The following is an 18,887-nucleotide window of genomic DNA, read 5'->3' as shown; positions in this document are numbered from 1 at the left end:
TGCCCCATGGTGTGATTGTCATCGCGGCTGTTTGCCTTGATGTGCCCTGCGATTGGCGGGCAACCAGTTCAGGGTGTACCCCGCCTAATGCCCGATGATAGCCGGGATTGGTTCCAGCACTCAAGTGACCCTATCGAGGATAAGCGGCTAGGAATATATATATATATATGTATATATATATATATATATATATATATATATGTGTGTGTGTATATGTATATATATAAATATATATATATATATACACACTTTGTGGCCTGTCTTTTCATTTAATGGTGAAAGTAAAGTGAAAATAAATATCTTGTAAATTTGTATTCTCTCCTTTCTTCTTGCTGATCTGCGTTGCCGTGGTGAGTGCAGATTATGTTTTGAATTTATGACATGATGCCACTGAGATTAAGAATGTAATCCCCCTAAATCTGCCCCCTGCGCACACGCACAAACACTCACATGGAGAAAGAAACAATCAAAATTGTTCTCACCAATCACATCTTCCTAGACCTTGTCCATTATATGTTTGTGTGCGTGTGCATGTCCAGTGTTCTTCACCTTTGTGGGCGGAGTTCAAAGTTGCCGAGGTCACGTGGAGGCCCTATTTTAGCATCCACGCTGCACAAGACTCCTCTGTTTCTCCTCTGACCAGCAAAGGATGAACCTGAAATAGTTCCTTACAGGTGGACCGGCTGACAGTCGGGCAGCATATCAAATCTCATAATTTACCTTTACCCTTTTTTTTTTTCACAAAGTTTTCCCATTCATTTGTAGTTACGCAAATGCGGAAGAAATTCCGCTTTGTCAAAACCTGCACCAAGACTGAAACTTTCCTGATAAATATATGATAATGATATGATAAGTGTTTGACAGTCCAAAGTCAGAAGTTGTAGACTCGGCCCCTCCGGATGTTTCTTTGCGGCCCCCCCCCCCGTCATGAGGGCCTTTGAGGCCGTCTGGTTTATCTCCCTCACCTGGTGACAATCCGACCCTAAATCCAGTTCACAAAAACTCACAATGCTTGAATTCTTTTGCTCCAAGCAATCACATCTGGCGACACGCTTCTTACATGATTTCAGGGATTTGTCGAGACGTACTCAGAAGCCTCAGTATGAGAAATGGAGCGTGTAAACGGAATCGATTCTCTCTCAACTTCCTTTCAGACAGCGTCTTGCGCCGAGCTTGTGTGTCTTTTTTCTTTTGTTTTGTTTTTTTTGTTCATGCCGTCTCATTTCTTTTGGGCATTCTTTGACAATGTTCCGCGGGGATGCGGGTTCAACTACCAATCGGCTCAAAAAATAAAATTCCAGTGAAGGGATCAAATCCCGGTGGAACGGCGCTCGACCGGTTGGAGCATCTGCCGCGGGGTTGTGAGGACCGAGGTTCAAATCCCAGCCCCAACCGGTGTGGAGTTTTCCCGTTCTTCCCATGCGAGCGTGGCTTTTCTCCGGGCACAAAGCTTCCCTCCCACATCCAAAAAAAACCCAGGCACAGCGGGAGAAAGAACATGACGGATGGATAAAATCATTGACTCGCCGAGACTGATCAAATAATTGATTTCTGATGTAGAGCAAAGACTTCATGTGACAAGGTGGACAGGAAGAGACACAACTTCACCTCCAGGTCGCCGAGCAACAGCAGACGAGCGTCGGAGAGGATGAGGATCCACGTGTCCGGCCGGCTCTGTTCTCTGGCCGCATGACAGCCAATGGACGGAGTCGCTCTTCAGCTCTGCGACATCGACAAAATGGGTCAGGGGAGGAAGTCAAATGTTTGGATAACTTGGTCAATAGGACGGCACACAGGGGAAAGCTGCAAACATTAGTAGTGGCCGGTCTGGACTCTCATGGATTTCAGTCTGTCCGCTGAGTGGGCCCTTTTGTCATGAGCTTGTGTGTTTTGGTTTGTCATGGCTAGGCTGAGCCTCCTGTGCCCATCAGGTCTGCATTGTAAGCAGTAAACAAAGCGGACTATTGACTACTCATCGCCATAGCCTTGTGCTTCTTTCATTGCGCTTAGTGTAGTTTTCTAGTTAGCCTTCCTGGCTCTCGGTTGCCTGTAAGTAGTTTTCTTTCCTGTGTTTTTGTTGGTCCACTACTAATAAAGCCAAGTCCAAAGATAAGGTGATTTGGAGACTTCCCCTTTCACCCCAAAAGGTTTTCCAAGAAACATCCAATTAATGTCAATGTTAGGGCGTTGCAATGCAACAGTAAACTTGAGCCCTCTCCTGTGTATATACCCCCCAGCCCCGCAGAACCCAGAGACAATCTTCCTTTCCTCCTGTTTCACTGGTGCGGCCTCCTGGAAAATAGAACAGATTCCAGCCTCAGAAGACTCACTAAGACCCCAACAGCATATCTCCGAACTGTTTTTGTACAAGGTCACGCACGCTTTGACGTTCTTGAATGGGCCCCACAAGTGTCATACCAGTATCACCCGCATAATCCAATTCATTCTGCAACAATTCTGACAGTCCACCCTGGTCAAAGACATCCGAGAATTCGTCCAAGGCTGTCAGGGGCGCGGCTCACCTGCGGCTCATTGTCGCTAATTAGACCATGTATTTAAACCGTCTGTGCGGCATTGCTAGCCGCCAGTTCGTTGCATGAGACTGCATTAGTCCGCATGAGGGTACGAACCTCTTGTTGGGTCGTCGTCACGGTCACGGTCAGCGTGCCGCCATAAACGAAGCCAAGTCTTGCTTCTGGCTAGTAGTTATCCGACCTCGTTTTCATGTTTTTGGCCCTCGCGTTTTTGTGCTTTTGCCTTTTTTTGGTCTGGAATAAAACCACCCTCAACATCATGTGACTAACCTGGAGTCCAACTCCAACTCCGACTCCAGTTGGTCCAACCCCTTGCCACTTGATGGTGACAAAGCCCGCTTCGTCCAAGCCTGCCGGAAGGCGTCACACCTGGCTCCGGCTGGCCCGCTGCACCCCCTGACCCATCCTGAGGCGCCCCTGGTCCCACATCATTTTTTTTTTAACTTTGTCACCGGCCTGCCCCCTCCTGAAGGTATTACTGTCATTTTCAGTCCTGTCAAACCTTTCTCTAAATATGTCCATTACACACCACTTCCCAAGTTAGCCTCTTCCCTTGTTTCCCGTACACATTTCTCTTGTTTAAAGACTCAGAGTTTCAAACCCTTTTAGATTTTAAAAAAAAAAAATAAAAAAAGTACACTCCTGGATTCTAGAATGAAACCAAAGATCAGATCTGTTTTAGGCCAAAACATTGCAGAAATAAATACATAAATGTCCCTCCAGCCATTTTCTTTCACTTTATCTTGGACTTTCTATAAAAAGCAAAATCTCGATTTATTTATTTATTTTTTTTTGGAATAACTTTTAATTTTAATGATCAATCTATGAGGTGGGACACAGGAAATTAAAGTAAATGAGCAGAAGAAACGTCAGGCGACGCTGGACCGGCGACATCGGTGGCAAGAAAGGCCCAAAAACCAGGGCAGTACTTTCCTTACTTCCTCCTAGATGGGAGGTTACTTTTAATTTGGCTTTTTAATGACAAGCATTGAATAGACCTAAAAGCCAATGACACACTTATCTCCCTCCCCACATTTGTCACCAAATCAAATATTGACATTTTCCCCTTTTAATGTTAATAAAGGCTAACTTTTTTTTTTTTTTTGGGGGGGGGGGGGGTCTTGTCTTGTACAATATTTGACATTGTGAAAACTAGAAGTCAAATCTTGGCCGTGGTTTGACCCAGTGAGACGATTGTCATGGCAAAAAAAGCCTGTCAATTAATCAACTCACCAATCACATTCATCCAGCCAAAATGTTGACATTTGGAAAGATGTTGGACCAGCATCTCCATGGCAACGACGGCCTAGCCAGCACACAAAATGCACCATGCCGTACATTCACATCATTGCCGTGTGCGCACGCACGCACGCACACAACTGAGTGTAGACACACACAAAGAGACGAACAAATGACACACCTGTCAATCAGTCATCAAGTCAGAGAAGAAAAAGAACGCGTGAAAAGGCACCACTCACTTCACTCGTCTTAACGCCTTAAGAGCATTACCAGATTACATCCTCTTACATTCTCACTGCGCGACTTTGCCAAAACACGCATGCGCACGCGTACTCGTTGCCTTGTGGCACTATCGGCGCAGAGTTAGATTTTCACTTCAGACTGGAGAAAAGTCAATGTCAAAATCAATATTTGACCCCCATTGACAAGCCCAATTCCTAAGAAGCTCAGCAAAACAAATAACAGAATACAAAGATTTGCAAATCATGCTCAAATTATACATCATTGAATACGTGACAAAGACAAGTTATTTAATGTTCAAACTGTTCTGATAATACTTGAGTTTGAATTTGACGCCTGCAAGACCGGGACAGGGTCACGTTTGCCACTGACTTTCGTCAGCTTCTCTTTGAACAACATTTGAGAAACATTTCAGAAATGAGGACGCCGATTGTTGAAATTCTTTCCCATTCTTGCTTGACGGACAGCTTGGGTCTCCGTTGTCGTATTTTCCACTTTGTAACGCGCCGGGCATTTTCAATGTACACTTCTCACACTCAACCTTTGCTTCACATAGTCGTCCAACGGCAAAGCTGAATCAACAGATTGTTTACATTATGTACTTTCAATTAGTCTTGGGGGGCTTGACACAGATTAGGCTATTTAAAAGCGCTTTTACTGGCGAAAACAAATTATTTTGGTAACTAGAGGCACCACTGTACGTATTTTGTTTTTATTCAACTGTGTAACGTGGTCGAGTCCAATGAATGGCTGCTAACCGCCTGCAGCTAACGGATTGCAGTCATTGTGCGTATCTTTCACATTTACAATATTCTATTGCTGTGCCAAACTGAAAGCGGTACGTAAGGCAGGCTCTGTGCTTTCGGGTTTTTTTTTTTTTTTTTTTTTTTTAAATCCAGATCTGTTTGTGGTTCACTCCACCAAGTGGCTGGCGACGTCACGTCACAATCACGTCATACGGATGAGTTTGAACATGCGGGGCTTGAAAAGGCGGGGCAGGGCCTGGGGAGTGACGCGAGCGTAGCGTCGGCTCATGTCAGCCTGCCTGTTGTTATCGGCTGTACAAACTTGCTTTTTTTTTTGGTTAACTTTCACACTCGATTCTTGACCCCTTGAGGGATTACAATTGGTTCTATCGGTGCTAGGCGAAATTAGAGGAGCTAACTTTAGCCTGGATGTGCATTTGGTGACTTTTATGCTTTGCAGTAAACGCGTACTTTATTTTCAAATTGTCGAAACCATCACAAACTTTGGCCTTTTGTGTGCTTCACACACTCTTCCCACCTGGCTTCCGGTTTTGGCCACACAAGTCTACGGTCACATCTATTTACTCCGTGCGGAAACGTGATCGGCGCAAAATCTGGCGAGAGTGAATACGTGCAACGTAAAAAGAAATATGCCAGTGTGTGAGCTCAAAAGCGAAGCGCTACATGGCGGGTGACGTCTATACGAATGCCTTTTACTTTTTCCCAGTATACAGGCAATACATCAAAAATCTTTGAATAAGTTAAGAACCTTTTAGGAAGCGGAAGTGTGCTTCGATCAATTTCAATGGGAGCCAAAGCATTTCTTTGGCCTCTCCACAGTGGCCATTTTCTCCGGGTGGAAGCGGGGATCCGAAACGCATCCCGCGCAAGAAACGGCGCTTTAGCGTGACCGAGGCGGCCACAGCTCACCTCTAGTAAGGTGCGCTACCGTCCCGCTGCAGCAGATACTGCAGGGAGCCATCTGCCGTGACGCGGCGCGCCAGCACGTGGCACCGCTCGCCGCGACCCGCCATCGCCGCCGGCGAGTCTGGGGGATACGCGCCTGCCTCGGCGCTTTCGGAAGGCTCTTCTGAAACCGCCTCTCTGAGATCGGTCCAATGCTTGTAGGCGGCGTTCGGCAACTTCCTCTTCCTGCTGCCGAGCTTTCGTCTGAAGACACAGGTCAAAGGTTGACAAGGTGGCTGTGCTGGGAATCGGTGATTCATTCTAAGGATATTTACCGTACAGAGCAAACCTCGATCGTCCCATTGCAAATTTCTTGGTCGGGATTGCATAGGCAGGAACAACGAATGATTGCAAAGTTTGCAAACGTGACCATTCAGTTTGCAATGATTCATCTTTCCCGCCTTCCCAATCTTGACATACTCGTTTTTAGACAGTGGACCAATCAAATTGAAACTGATTTTGGAAAACCACCAATTACACGAATGCTGTCGCATGATTACGATGCGTTTCTTGGACCTTGTGCAATGACTTTTGAACAAATCAATCCAGGATCATTTATTGTTTTGAGTATGTGTGTGGCAAAAAATAAAAAAAAAAAGATACAAAATTGGCACTTTCCAAATAGGAGATTGCACTGGATTGCGTGTTGTGTCACTGCGTGTATTGTTGGCAACAGGTGGAAATGTGCTGGGTACTGCCGGATTGAAAAGACTTTGGCGCTTCAGGACTGGTGCACACGTGCAGATTTTTCACATCCTGAGAGCTATTTCATTTCAGGTGTCACACATCAAGACAAATTGAACAGTTTGTCATACTGCGATCACCGATCACTACGCACAGAAAGATTCTGTTCCGGCACTGAGTTACAAACAAGAGGCGGAAATCTTACATGATTCCAAACAGAGGTGGGCAGAAACGTCATACGTTTACTGAAGTAACAGTTGCAATAAACTTTACTGTACTGGATTGTAATACAATGGTACTTTAAATCTTCGTTTCCTTTCGGCTTGTCAGCGTGTCATCTTTTCCACCTTAGCCTATGTTCTGCATCTTCCTCTCTTAACACCCCAACTGCCCTCATGTCTTCCCTCACCACATCCATCAACTTTTTCTTTGGTCTTCCTGTCTCTCGCTCTTTTGCCTGGCAGCTCCGTCCTCAGCACACTTCCACCAATATACTCACTCTCTGGCCTCGGAACATGTCCAAACCATCGAAGTCTGCTCTCTCGAACCTCGTCTCCAAAACATCCAACTTTGGCTGTCCCTACCTCTAATGAGCTCATTTCTAAATCCAATCCGACCTGCTCACTCCGAGCGAGAACCTCAACATCTTCATTTCTGCCACCTCCAGTTCTGCTTCCGGTTGTTTCTTCAGAGCCACCGTCCGTCTCTAATCCGTACATCTTGGTCGGCCTCACCGCTGTTTTGTAAACTTTGCCCTTCGTCCTAGCAGAGACTCTTCTGTCACATAACACACCAGACACCTTTCGCCAGCTGTTCCAACCTGCTGGGACCCGCTTCTTCACTTCCTGACCACACTCACCATTGCTCTGGGTAGTTGACCCCAAGTATTTGAAGTCGTCCACCCTCGCCATCTCTTCTCCCTGTAGCCTCACTCTTCCCCCTCCACCTCTCTCATTCACGCATGTTTTACTTCGGCTAATCTTCCTTCCTCTCCTTTGCAGTGCGTGCCTCCATCTTTCAAATTGTTCCTCCGCCTGCCCCCTGCTTTCAATGCATATCACAATATCATCTGCGAACATCATGGTCCAAGGGGATTCCAGTCTAACCTGACAGATGTCAGCCTAACCATTACCACTGCAAACAGGAAGGGGCTCAGAACTGATCACTGGTGCAGTCCCACCTCCACCTTAAATTCTTCTGTCACACCAAAGGCACACTTCACCATTGTTCTGCTACCATCATACAGACGACACAAGGCAGTCACATGCCCGTGTATGTAGTCTTTGCGTGCACAGGGGGAAAAAAAAGTGCGCTTACTCCACAGACGAAAAAAAAACCAACAGGTTAATCGTGCAGCTCTTCAATGGTGACAGCTCACATTTCAGCTCACTTCTAACATGAGCATCCTGTCCACCTTGCCATTAAGTTTCCGATGTTTCCATTGTTGCTTTGGGAGAGGAAACTGCCACGTTAGCCCTACCAGACAGTGTGGCACACGCGCACAAGATCAGCTCCTTCATAAAGTCCATCCAGTTTCATCCCGGTTAGGGTTGCAGAAGCCTATCCCACATGACTTTGGGCAAAAGGAAAGAACAATAATCCGCGCTCACAGCATGATCGAACGGGAACTCGACCCACGCAGTCCGCACCAAAGGTAGGCAAGCACCCAAGGTAGGCACTTCACCATCAGTGGCCCAGCACCCTTTCCTAACGTCACTTAAGCGAATCTGGCAAATAATGTTTGTGGGGGGCCAATGCATGTCTTGTTGGTTTTTGGGCAGTTAGAAATTGAAAGGGTGGAAGGATATGGGGTTCGATAACCCTAACCCTTATCCTCACACCCTTTGCACAATGGTCACTGCACTGGATTATCGCCCTCATGGGCGTTTTAATTTCTTTAAATGCTAGAAGACCTTTTGTACAACTGGGAGTTTAAAAAAAAAAAAAAAAAAAAAAAAAGATTCTCTGTCAAGTGACTTTGGCACTCAACGTGTACGTCGTACCCGAGCGGCTTCAACTAGCGCAGACAAACTCCTTTTGTGTTGTTTACAAACTTTGCCAATAAATCTGATTCTTGTTGTGAAAGCTACTTAAGTAAACCCGCAAGTACTTTTCGCGTCATATAAGGTAGCGTACCAAATTGCTCTGCGCAAAAAAAAAAAATTAATAAACACCATAGAAGATGTATTAATTTTTGTTCTGTAAGTTAGTGTCATAGATTGTGCTCCCGAGTTAATGTTGCTGAACTGAATTTCAAGTTGTTATTTATTGATTTTATTTTTCACTACTAAGTCAGTCAAAAATGTTTACGGTTTGAAGATGGATTTTTTTCTTATTTCAGGCAAAGTCATGGCTTTAAACCAACAGCCTAAAAAGCAATGTTAATAAAGTTATTCATTGTTGGAAGCTGAACTATATTTCTAATTTCTTTTTTGCTTTCTTTAATGTTAATCAGGATACAATGTTAAGCATAGCTGTACTTCTAACAATTTTATAAACGAATGATATTTAAAGTCACAGCAGAAAGCAGGGGGTGGAATTGCGTTCTTCTTGCTTGGTGGGGGGGGTTCGTAACAGAAAATAATTGAGAAGGATTTTTCTTATATTTGGCTACTCTATCCACCTCTCATTACACGTGATCTCACCAAAACCGAGACGGGCCATGTTGGCGGAGTAGTTTAAGGATCATCTCGGAAGATTGATGCTAGCCCGTCGTTTGCCAGCCGTACTGGGCTCTGATGGTTTTCAGCATCGAACATTTTGGAAGAGATGAAGTTTCAAGCCATGGAAGCACACTACAAGATGGCAGTTTCGCCATTTCCCGTCCGGTGTCCAGCGAGGGATTCCGACCCAGACCCGAACTTCTTGAGATTGATTTCATCAAGCATTCTCAACGGCTGACATTAATCCCACCTTCTTTTTAAGTGTTGTACCTGGCTGGCTGATTGGCGTCGCGGGCGGTAACACAACCCGATGTGGAAAAGTCCGCGGGGTCCCGATCGACACTTGACGTCCGGCTGCAACACGACATACCCATCGACACTGTCACCAATCAAAGTGTGCGTGTTCGAGGCTGACACAATCCCGAGCCAAAATTGAACAGAATCCCAGTCTCCCATCTCTTCCCAGCCCTTTTTGTCAACAATACAGCCGCTCCTGCCTAATTCCATGATCAATAGTGGGATTCACCCCCCACCCCAAATGTCAGTCTTTAGTGTGCAAATGTGTGTGCGCGAGACCTCCTGAGTTCATGCAGTTCGTCCAGGGTGAAGTCGAAGATGGCGGCCATGTGGTGATGCTCGTTCTACATACACAAGAACAAAGTGTTGCTTTCAACAAAAACAACAGCATCTGCAAGAGATGACGTCTCCTTACGCTGGGGATGGCATCTTCTAACAACCACTTGGACTTCCTCTTTCTCCTCTCTGATGAGGCCCTGCACACACACCATGACAATTATCAACCTCTCAAGACGGAGAAGTGACGACTGAATGTTTGTGAAGGAACACGTGCTGAATTGTTGGATTTGAAGGGCTTACCCGATCCGGCCGACAGCCTTCTTACAGCCCCGGCCCCCTTCGCAGTGAGCGCGCTCGGGGAAAAGTTTCAAGGGCGGCGTCGGAGGAACTCGCGTCCGAAGACGAAAAATGCACTTCCGCTTTTTGATCTCTTTCCCGCACAAGAACCTGAGATCACGTTAGAATCAGATCAGCTTTCGTGGCCAAGTACGGAACCACACACGAGGAATTTGTCTGCGGCAGTCGGCGCCGCCCTGGTACAACATTCAGATCACACAACAAGAGACATTCAGTTCAAAGGAAGGATTCCTTCAAAGAGTCGCAGATGTGCAAGATGCATTTTGAACAGTTAACAGTGCGTGAAACTAACGAATGACTTCATTGCAAGAGGGAAAAAAATGTTTGAATGCCTGCTAGTTTTGATTTGCATTGATCGGTAGTGTGCGCGCACAGGGCTGCATTAACAACCTCTCCATAGCCACCATTTTCTTCCCGACCTAATATACATTCACGCTAGGATGAAGGGAAAAGTCTATAAAACAGTGGTGAGGCCGGCCATGATGTACGGATTCGAGATGGACGGTGGTGCTGAAGAAACAACAGGAAGCAGAACTGGAGGTGGCAGAAATGAAGATGCTGAGGTTCTCGCTCGGAGTGAGCAGGTCGGATAGGATTTAGAAGTGAGCTCATTAGAGGGAGGGACAGCCAAAGTTGGATGTTTTGGAGACAAGGTGAGAGAGAGCAGACTTCGATGGTTTGGACATGTCCAGAGGCCAGAGACTGACTATATTGATGGAAGGGTGCTGAGGGTGGACCTGCCAGGCAAAAGAGCGAGACAGGAAGACCAAAGAAAAAGTTGATGGATGTCGTGAGGGAGGACATGAAGACAGTGGAGGATGCAACACATAGGCGATGATGGAAAAAGATGACATGCTGTGGCGACCCCTAATCAGGACAACCCGAAAGGAAAGGAGGAAGAAGAAGGAGGAGGTTAGGGAATTTTTTTTTTTTACTACAAAAAAATATATATATATATATATATATATATATATATATATATATATACACACACACACACACACACACACACACGGCGTATGCTCAAAATCACACGGTGAATTATGCACAATATAAAAGTGTAAAAAAAAATTTATCGGGAGGGAAAAATATAGCGAGGTGGGCATTTTGTAGTACCGTTGGAATGTGTACTGAAACGAGGCTATCCCCAATATATTCCACAAAAATAATCAACACCCACAACAAAATATACTGGTGTAGTTTATTACCATCATCTATCATCTGATGATCTGGAATGTTGCAATTATGCAACAGCAATGATGTCATTCTGATCAGTAATCTGATTGTAATTCAGAATATACAGGCAGGCAACCAGTTCAGGGTGTACCCCGCCTTCTGCCCGTTGACAGCTGGGAGAGGCTCCGGCACTCCCCGCGACCCTTGTGAGGATAAGCGGCTAAGAAGATTGATGGAGGTATAGCTATGCATACAGAAGAAGAAGACAGTATATATAAAATCACCCCTGTGTTCCCAATCACAGTCCCTCCCCTTTGAAAAATGTAAGGGTGTGGTCAGACATACCCACAGATATAAAGTTGGGGGTGTGATTAGGGATGGAATCACAAGACCTTCAAATAAATTGTTATACCCGAATATGCAGTTGTTACCGAAAACCATAATCCCAATTTATTGACACTGCACAAACATTTTTAAAGCGGTTGAAAGGAGTGTTAATTAGTGAGGCTTTCCATAACCGTCGAATACCCGAATGTATTGTGCAACCATGGTTATATAAATTGTTTTTCACTCACCTGTTTTTATATCTCACTTGTTCTACTGGTCAAGACGTCTTGACCGTTTCACTCTCACTTGTTTTATCTCGTTCACATGCATATCTCACTTGTTTTTCGCATACTATCTTGTTCAAAGATGAACATTGTTGTGGGATATCTTGACTGTTATGTTTCTCAGAGCCTGAAGGACACACTTAGGTGTCAATAGTAAATTGGCTACCATTGTTGCGGCGCCAGGTGGGACGGGTAAGCCACCCGCCCTTTCTCTCGCACGCAACTGAAAAGTATAGTAAGAGAGATGCAGAGTACAAACAGGTAGAGTCTGCTGCGGGTTTCGTACGGACGCCCAGCTGGTTGACAAAGCGGACCTCTACCTGGGTGACTGGCTCTCCACCTTCTCGGCATAGCTAAGGGGCTCATATGATTGATTTCACACAATGTCAACTGTGTTTTGAGAACTTGCATTTGGTCGAAATACATATGCCAGTTATTGAGGCTAAATAGCATTTGGGAATGTTGGTCTTTTGTTGAGTGTCGTCTTTGTCTCCTGAGCGCCGACCAGCACCGATCCTTTCAATAAAAGAGCGGTCAACAGACATTCCATCTCAGTGACTTTGGACGTCAATGCGCTCGCAGTACGTGAAGAAGCTCGGATCGTGTGCTTTTGGCATCACTTCCGAACATGCTCAGTACGGTTGACTTGAATTTCCTGTTTCCGGGTGAATACTGATTGTTTAGGAGCAGGCTTGGTTCGGTAGGAACTTTTATGAAATAAACACGCAAATTAATGTCAAGACTACACAAAATAAGCGGCGTCTTTCAATACCTATGCATTTCTACTCGTAACAAATTTTACGCGGGTGATTTTTCCACGCTCGACTGTACAGATTTGCGAGCACGATGGCGCATTTGCGCCCGTCAAATCACAGCGACTGCAATCATTTGCTCATTCCCTACTCACTGCACTACACAGAGAGTTTTAGTCAGTACTGAGGTCCACTTGATGAAGAAGGTCACTGAGTAGGGAACGGCCGATCGAATGAAGGAACAATTCCAAACACGGCTTGGGACTTACTTGCTCTTGTACTTGTTGAGGGCGTCAAGCAGGTGCTGTCCCCTGTCTGCCGGAGGAGTGTTTGCCAACTACACATGCAAGCAGAGGTTGCGTGGGAAGAGGGTTAGGATGAGGGTAAGGCCGAGTTGGCTTCAGCCGCCTCTTTCATTTGGTACCTTTCCCAGTTGTAATTGTTCCCAGTGCGCAGAGACAAAAGCCAGGATTTCTTCCAGCTCAAAGTACTTCTTCTTGCTGCTGAGTGACAGGTTGTAGAGAACCAGGTGGACCACATCCACCCAGCGAAGACACAGACGGCGGACGTGCTCTGAGCCTTTGTTGCACATGCAACACACAAACAAGTAGAACCTGCAGACGGAACAGCGTTACCAGGACCATCTCTCCCTCTTTATTAACAAAAATCACATCGTTTCTCGTTTGAATTGTTGTTGGGTTTTTTTCCCACTTGTACTCAAGGCAAGTTTTGCTCTTTGCTATTTGGTGAGTGCATTTCAGGTGGCTGAGCTGCTCAGTGTTGGCTTCACACTTCTGAGGTCCAGGGTTCAATAACGGCCCCGCCTGTGTGGAGTTTGCATGTTCTCCCCATGCTTGCGTGGGTTTTCTCCAGGCACTCCGGTTTCCTCCCTCATCCCCAAAACACCCAACATTAAATGGACGCTCTAAATTGCCCCCCCAAAAAAAAGTCTGATTGTGAGGGCGACTGTCGTCTGTCTCTTTGTGCCCTGCGATTGGCCGTCAGCCAGTTCCGGGTGTACCCTGCCCGCCTCCAGCCCTCCCGTGACCCTTGTGAGGATAAGCGGCTAAGAAAATGGGTGGATGGAAATATCACTGTCAACATTAAGACTGTAATCTGCATAATAGTTAAGAACGTCCCAATTCAACTTTTTCACTTTCGATGCGATACCGATATTGCGGCCTTGAGCTTGGCAGATACCAGTCTGATCTGACATCAGGTATAAGCATACATAATTTACTCATTTTGTAGCATAGAATACTGGAAAAGGCTTAAATGATATTACTCCAACAGAGAGCGCGAATCACTGACCCATTTATTGCGAACCAACCTCTTGCAAGTCTTGACCTCTGAGGGGCACTGTGGTTCACGCAATGAGACGCGCACTTCCAGTTGGAGCTACAAGTCGTGATCTAATCTAATATATCATATACGTTTCTACATCATTTGCGTACCAATATTCATTGTTATCCCTGCATCCTTCGTTATTTTCATTTTTTTTTTTTTATGAACTGCACCTGCTTTTCTGAATGATTTTACAACGTGACAAACTTGTGACTGTGAAGACTTCGGAAATTCCAGGTCGATGTTAGCATGCAGTGAGCTGAAGTGAAGATTTGAAGATGTGAAATGCGCGCTAGACGTCTGACACAAAAGGTAGAAAGTGGCTGGCCCTTGTGCGCAACAAAAATGACGTCCGGTGTTCATCTACATATTTTCCTTTAAAGGTACATTTTTGCCTGGCATTTTGAGAGCGAAATTTACTAAAGATTTTTTCCCAAACATCACCATCCAACTGGGAAACTTGTAGCTATTTGCTTTTGATGCGGATGGTAGTTTTGTGAAAATACCGTGCTAACCTTTCCTGCTGTGAACGTGGCCAGACAGACAGATTCTCTGTGCCGAAGTCACCCTGCTCAGGGTTAACTCTTCCTTCTGTTCTTGAATAGCTGAGCACGGCGGCGGGTACAGCAAAGTCACTCTTCCCTGGTCGGCATTGCGCCCCCCTCCCCGACGCACAACGCACACACACAATACCCATAACAAACTCAAGAAAGCGTGCACGCAAATACCGTAATAAATGCAAGCGACGCTCGCCCGCAACATCCGTAATGAGCTCATTGCAAAGTACGTGCCCACTCACGTTGAAACAGAACTTCCGATATGCTTTCGTGCCTCCACAAGAGCCGCACGAAAGGAGGCAAAGAGACGCAGGTTGGCCACCCCAGTTTCAGTTTCATAGCTTCATCCATGCATCCATTTGCCAAGCCGCTTATCCTCACAAGGGTCACAGGAGAGCCGGAGCCTTTCCCAGCTAGCTTTGGGGGAAAGGCGGACCACGGCGCGAACTGGTCGCCGGTCAGTCGCAGGGCAGATAGACACCGTCACTGAATGGGAACCGTTCCCGTGTCGCCCACACCAAAGTCAGGCCTGTGTACCGCTCCACCATCAGTGACCAGTTGCAAAAGTTTGATTATATATTGGTGGGGGAGGGTTTCACCAGTGGATGTCACTAATCTTTGTCAACTGCAGGTCTGTATCGCCCTTAGAGACACTTGAGGTTAAGAGCTCAACAGTGAAACTGAACTTGAATTTGACAAAGATGCAACGGGCACAATGTTACAAGGCCCTCCTCGACGTGCTTTTTACGTGTGTGTGTGTGTGGTGTGTGTGTGTGTGTGTGTGTGTGTGTGCTGTTCTATTGTTTTACAAAGTCACAGCCAACCATGACGAATCAAGAAATGAAAAATATTTGGGAAAGAATTTCAAAGCACGAGCTGTGCAACCAAAAAGCCTCATACGTTGCTATCGTATATCGAATGTAGGGTTTTGGAGGATACGCCACGATTGATCGGTGAGGCTCGCGAGCCGCAGTCCAAAGGAGCGCTGCCCACACCTGTCTCCAAACATCATGCTCTCCTGCAGACACTGCGTGCACGCCTCGTGGAACCACTGCTCACACTGGAAACACTGCAGCATCTTCAGGTACCACCTACGCACACACACAGAGATCAAATCACCAGCCTCTGAGACACCTTTAACATTATCAGCGCTCCGCGTGCGAGTGTGCGCTTGTGGTGTCGTACTCTCCGGGGCCTCCGCAGTAACAGTAAGTCTGCTGCTGATTGGTCCGATGCGGAGAGTCCCATTCCAGAGCGTCCAGGTCGTACGCCAGAACCTGCTTCATGGCTAACAGAGCATGAGCCAAGGGCCCCTTCTTCAGAGCGCCCCCTTTCTGTACGCAGGAAGGGCAAGGACACCGACATCATTCCTACACGTAGAGGTTATTCAGAAATGTGTGCGTCTGTGTGCGCACGTGTACCCTGACGGCAAGGGCGAAGACGCATCGTCGACAGAACCAGGGACTTATGTCACTGCTTCCCTCTACAGGAGGAACATGACACTGCTGGTGGAACCCTGACAAGCGCAGGCGGACAATGCGATCACAGCCGCCCTGATGTGTGTGTTTGTCTGGTTTTGAATGTACATTTTTATTTGAGTGATTCTTACCTATGCCGCATTTTCCACAAATGAGGATTTGGTTTAATTGACTGGCAGAGGGCGGCCCCGTCTCCTTACACACGGAGCAGCGAGGCTCCTCCCCCGGTACGCCAGCTGCAACACGATTGAAAAAAATCCTGAGTTATAGTGACAAAGAGAGAAAAATGCTCTTCTAATTCCCACTTCAGGCTATGTTCACGGTGCAGTACATCCGCCAATCTTCTCTTTGTGTTCCCCTGGCATTTTTGCAACTGGCAGCTGCATCCTCATCTAACCCTTCTACCCATCTTCCTCACTAACTCTCCTGCAGACGAGTCCAAACCTACAAAGTCTGCTCACTCACACAGCTGAGTCCTTGAGCTCATTTCTAATCCCCTCCGAGCGAGAAGCTCAACATCTTCATTTTCTCTGCTTCCTGAAGTCTCTTCAGTGCCACTGTCTAATTTGTAATCCATGGCGAGACTCAGCAGTGTCTTTTAAACTCTGTCCTTCGTCCGAGCAGAGTCTCTTCTGTCCCATACCTTCCTCCACCTGGTATGACCCGTTTCCTTCCTGAGCGCCTCACCGTTGCGCTGGACTGTTGACCCCAAGTATTTCAAGTCCTCTACCCTCACTATCTTTTCTCCCTGTCCACCCCTGTCATTAATGCTCATATATTGTGTCTCATTTCAGATCCTCTTTATTCTTCTCCTTTTCTTCACCTGCTCCCTTTCACTGCAGATCATCTGCAAACATCAGAGTCCACAGGGATTCCAGTCTAGCCTCATCTGTCAGCCTATCGATCGCCACTGCAAACAGGAAGAGGCTCGGCGCTGATCAGCGATGCACTCCCGGCTGCACCTTGAACTCTTCTGTCACACAGCACATTTCACCGCTGTTCTGCTGACCTCAGACATGTCCATTTACTATTCTAACAAATGTCTCTGGCACTCCAGACATCTGCGAGGAGCACTACAATTCCTGATTTCTAATTTCACATTGGATTGGGGGGAAGAGAAATCTCCTGCAGAGTGGACGTTGTGTGCACGTGTATGTCTCACCGTGCTGAATGTCCTTCAATAGGACCCAAAACTTGGAGTTGTCCTCAAATGTGACGAAGCAGCTGTGTCTTGGTGGACTGAGCTGTGCAACAATCAGATCAAAGTTGACACACATCCACACACAGACACAAACTCTGGAGCCATCTTGTGATAGCAAATTTATACACTTGAATCCATGCAAAAAAAAAAAAAAAAAAAAAGGATTAAAAACATCAGCATTCTGATACTTCTGTTGCATTTTATGGAAATTAGAAGGCAAGTAACCGATGACAACAAATATGGAAATGAAATATGAATCATGTTTTCACCAAATAAAATATTAAGTGCGCAAGTGCAAGTGCATTGATGTGTATGTTGCTATTTTGTGGAAAGTAGTATGGTTGGTGTTATGCTACAGTGATTGAGTACTATTCAAAATGCAACTACGACAAGTCCGAAGTACGTGAACAACAAGATTCGGCCTGAATAGTAAAAGTCGCCCGCTTGTCATATGTGCACATGCATTACCCTCAGTATCTTGCCAAGGTAGTAGAGTCCATCTGACCAATGGCAGAGTACGAATTGTCCCACGCTGAGGTTGCTGGAATCTGCCCCGTCGTCGTCCTCCGCGGACGTCCCGCCGCTGCTCGGCTCCCACAGGGTTGCCGCAGACGCGGCGCTCATCACGGGCGCCAGAGACTCCCCACCGCAAGAAGCTTCAAAAACGTCCTTAAACATTCTCACCTCGACTGACACACACACACACACACACACACACACACACACACACACATACTTTTCATCGCCAAGCAACCGCAAAGAAAAATAGAAATACACTCCAGAGTTCAGACCAAGAACCAATGACGCAAGTTCGAGAGGAAACAATAGCCCAAAAGGAAGGTCAAACATTCAACATTTCATTTTCTTCAAGACAAAGAAGAAAAGAAAAGGAGACTTCAGCAGGACCAGCGTCCGTCTGTTTCGACTATGACTTAATATAACATGCAGTCATGACTGTCACACAAAACTAAACGTCCACTTCTGACACTCGCAACTTACCATCAAGAGAAAGAAATCATGCAAATAAGTACTTCATTTTTTTGACAATAATAAAGTTAAATATACAAATACACGCCACACTACGGCAACAGCATGTGTCTTACAAATGGTTTACATACGTTGTGATGAATCCACTCTAGTCTTAGAAGCACGATTATGCACAGCACTTAGTTACGCACGCTAAGTTTTTTGGAGTTATACATGATCTTTGGATAGTTGTTCATCTCTTCAGAAGTTGGTACTTTTACACTGTATTTCATTTTTCATCTCGCACACGACAAATCCACCCTGAATGGAAAAAAATAATACTGAAACTAATAAAAACTAAGAAAAAAAGGGTTATGGGGGGGGGGGACACAAACGTAATACAAACTAAGAAGCCTGCTCTCAAAATTAAAACAAATGAACTGAATGTCGGTGGGAAGGGGCAACGTCACAACGAAATAAACTCTAATATATATATATATATATACATATATATATATAGGGAGAGAGAGAGAGAGAGAGAGAGAGAATGTTAAAAGCCTGCAACACACAAGCAAACGTGTCGTTCGAAAAGCCCTTATCCCCCCCAAAAAAAAACCCTCAAGTTACCGTGTTGGATGTTGACGTTTGCCTTGTCGTTGTCTTGTCAAGCGTCCGCTTCAACCATCTACAATCGCCATTTTTTTTTCTTTTGCATTTCCCGCCAATCGCAGTGTGGAATTTCCCTCGTTTGCATCGTTGCTGTCGTCATCAACAGGCGTCAGAGACCGCGAGCCCTC

General features: G+C 46.0%; 1 protein-coding gene across 5 annotated transcripts; it reads right to left on the bottom strand.

Moving 5' to 3' along the window:
* Positions 1 to 358: 358 nt before the first annotated feature.
* On the bottom strand, positions 359 to 18,875 carry phf19 (PHD finger protein 19). Of its 5 annotated transcripts, none has more exons than XM_061818584.1 (15): positions 18,718 to 18,875; positions 17,593 to 17,813; positions 17,086 to 17,167; positions 16,055 to 16,159; positions 15,867 to 15,961; positions 15,631 to 15,779; positions 15,441 to 15,536; positions 12,969 to 13,158; positions 12,814 to 12,881; positions 9,949 to 10,095; positions 9,785 to 9,845; positions 9,649 to 9,713; positions 9,343 to 9,426; positions 5,690 to 5,929; positions 359 to 1,722 (listed from the first exon to the last, which is right to left on the bottom strand). In XM_061818584.1, exons 2-14 carry the CDS (start codon positions 17,800 to 17,802, stop codon positions 5,692 to 5,694), a joined length of 1,590 nt encoding a protein of 529 aa, XP_061674568.1. In that variant the 5' UTR covers positions 17,803 to 17,813; positions 18,718 to 18,875; the 3' UTR covers positions 359 to 1,722; positions 5,690 to 5,691. The 5 variants fall into 5 exon arrangements, with proteins under 5 accessions (XP_061674568.1, XP_061674569.1, XP_061674566.1 ...); XM_061818585.1 differs by lacking the exon at positions 359 to 1,722 and adding an exon at positions 1,730 to 2,292; XM_061818582.1 differs by lacking the exon at positions 359 to 1,722 and adding an exon at positions 4,287 to 4,585.
* Positions 18,876 to 18,887: the final 12 nt, after the last annotated feature.

Source organism: Syngnathoides biaculeatus, chromosome 4 (assembly GCF_019802595.1).
Source record: "Syngnathoides biaculeatus isolate LvHL_M chromosome 4, ASM1980259v1, whole genome shotgun sequence".
In the NCBI taxonomy this organism is placed as follows: Eukaryota; Metazoa; Chordata; class Actinopteri; order Syngnathiformes; family Syngnathidae; genus Syngnathoides; species Syngnathoides biaculeatus.
Note: the sequence above shows the minus strand (reverse complement) of the source record. Positions and strands in the feature narration are given on the sequence as shown.